This window comes from Chenopodium quinoa, unplaced genomic scaffold (assembly GCF_001683475.1).
Source record: "Chenopodium quinoa cultivar QQ74 unplaced genomic scaffold, ASM168347v1, whole genome shotgun sequence".
Classification (NCBI taxonomy): Eukaryota; Viridiplantae; Streptophyta; class Magnoliopsida; order Caryophyllales; family Amaranthaceae; genus Chenopodium; species Chenopodium quinoa.
This window is the reverse complement of record NW_018744239.1, coordinates 1,138,830-1,140,617: the sequence shown is the minus strand read 5'-3', so window position 1 is coordinate 1,140,617 and position 1,788 is coordinate 1,138,830. Positions and strand designations below refer to the sequence as shown.

At 43.0% G+C, this 1,788-nt stretch overlaps 1 protein-coding gene across 1 annotated transcript; it reads right to left on the bottom strand.

The window, feature by feature from the left end:
* Nucleotides 1-208: 208 nt before the first annotated feature.
* LOC110694586 lies at nucleotides 209-1,588 on the bottom strand. The gene has a single exon (XM_021871752.1). The coding sequence runs from the start codon at nucleotides 1,586-1,588 to the stop codon at nucleotides 209-211; it is 1,380 nt and encodes a 459-aa protein (XP_021727444.1).
* Nucleotides 1,589-1,788: the final 200 nt, after the last annotated feature.

The following is a 1,788-nucleotide window of genomic DNA, read 5'->3' as shown; positions in this document are numbered from 1 at the left end:
GGAGAGATACTTTTCATGTCTTCATGAGTCCAGGCGAATGCATCTTTTTCTTCTTCTAAGAAGGCATATATTTGTTGTTGGAGATCCGGCTTCAATTCTGACCCTACCTTGACCTTTTGATCTGGTGCTTGGGGTTCAACTGGACTTCTATGGCTTCTTGCTTTTCTGCTATGCTCAACTTCTCTTGGCGCAGTTGACCCTCTAATTGCTATGCTGAACTCTTTTCTGCTGATGTTGCTTTTAATGCAATCTTGTAACATTCTTTGGCCTCTTTAGGGTCTCCTCTGATCTCTTGAATACCCCATTTGGTAAGGAACTTAATGACTTGGTGGTATGTAGAGGGGATGGCCTCCATCTCATGTATCCAGGGTCTGCCTAAAATCATATTGTATGAGGATAGAGTGTCGATCACTAGGAACTTGACTTGTAGGTTGACTCCTTTCGCATAGGTAGCTAATGTGATCTCCCCACTTGTCTTCTTGGTTTCTCTACTGAATCCTACTAGCATTGTTGACTTATTGATGATGTTCTTTTCGTCTATGTTCATATGTTTCAGAGTATCGAGCATGATGATGTTTGCAGAGCTTCCGTTGTCAATAAGGATTCGCTTGATCATGCAATTTCCAACTGGGAGTGAAATTACTAAGCCGTCATGATGGCCTTCTACTGCGTCGCTTTCTTCAAACATAATGGGAATGTCTATTTTGGATTTTTCCCTTCTATCTGGTTTATCCTTATTGCTCTCTTTTGTGTATCGCTTTGCTGCTGAGTATGTTAAGCCGCACACTTCTGATCCTCCTGATATAAAACAGATGGTTTTGACAATTGGGGGCGGAGGTGGAGGACCTCCTTGCTTTAATTCTCTTTCTTTCCCTGGAGCTTTAGATCTGTCTGACATGAGTTCTTTGAGATAACCTTTCTTCAGTAGGTAAGCAACTTCCTTTCTGAGCGCAACACATTCATCGGTTGTGTGACCAATATCTGAATGGAAATCGCACCACCTGGACAAATCTTTCTTCTCTCCAGGCTTATCATTCTTTCTGGGCCATTGCACAGTATCCCCCATCTTATTCAGGGTCCTGATTACTCCTGCAGGGTTAAAATTGAAGCAATACTCATGTAATTTAGGTGGGAGTTCAGGATCTTCCCTCCAGTCGGAGAATTCTTCTTCAACAGCATTGACTGATCCTTCATCAAAGCGGGAACGTTGATATGGCTTAAATCGGTGATCTCTTCTGGGAAAGTTGTTTTTCCTTCTTGATTGGCGATCTGGCTCAGGAGTCTTTCGTGCATAGGTATCCTCTTTGAATCTGACTTGAGCCATAGCTTTGGCTTGCACATCTTCAAAGGTTGTACAGGGGTATTTGGTCAACTCCTTGTAGAGCTCACTATGGTCTAGCAGCCCTCTTCTGAATGCTTCGATTGTTGTAGGAGCATCACACTTGTGTATCCCAATCTTCTCCCTGTTGAACCTATTTAGATAGTCTCTCAAGGATTCACCATGTCTCTGCACAACACGGTACAGATCTGAGGACTGCTTCTCGATTTTTCTACTACTAGCAAACTGGATCTTGAATAGGTTCACCATTCCTGCAAAAGATCGAATTGTCCCATTATCTAAATTAATGAACCAAGTTAGAGCTGGACCTGATAGCGTGTGTAGGCGTCGCTCGAAGTGCGCCTACGTAAAAAGCATGTGTGAATATGCTTGGCACTCATAGGAAGTGGGAATTGACATTACGATTAGGGACAACGATTAGGGACAAATAAAGTAGGGAGTCGCCAACA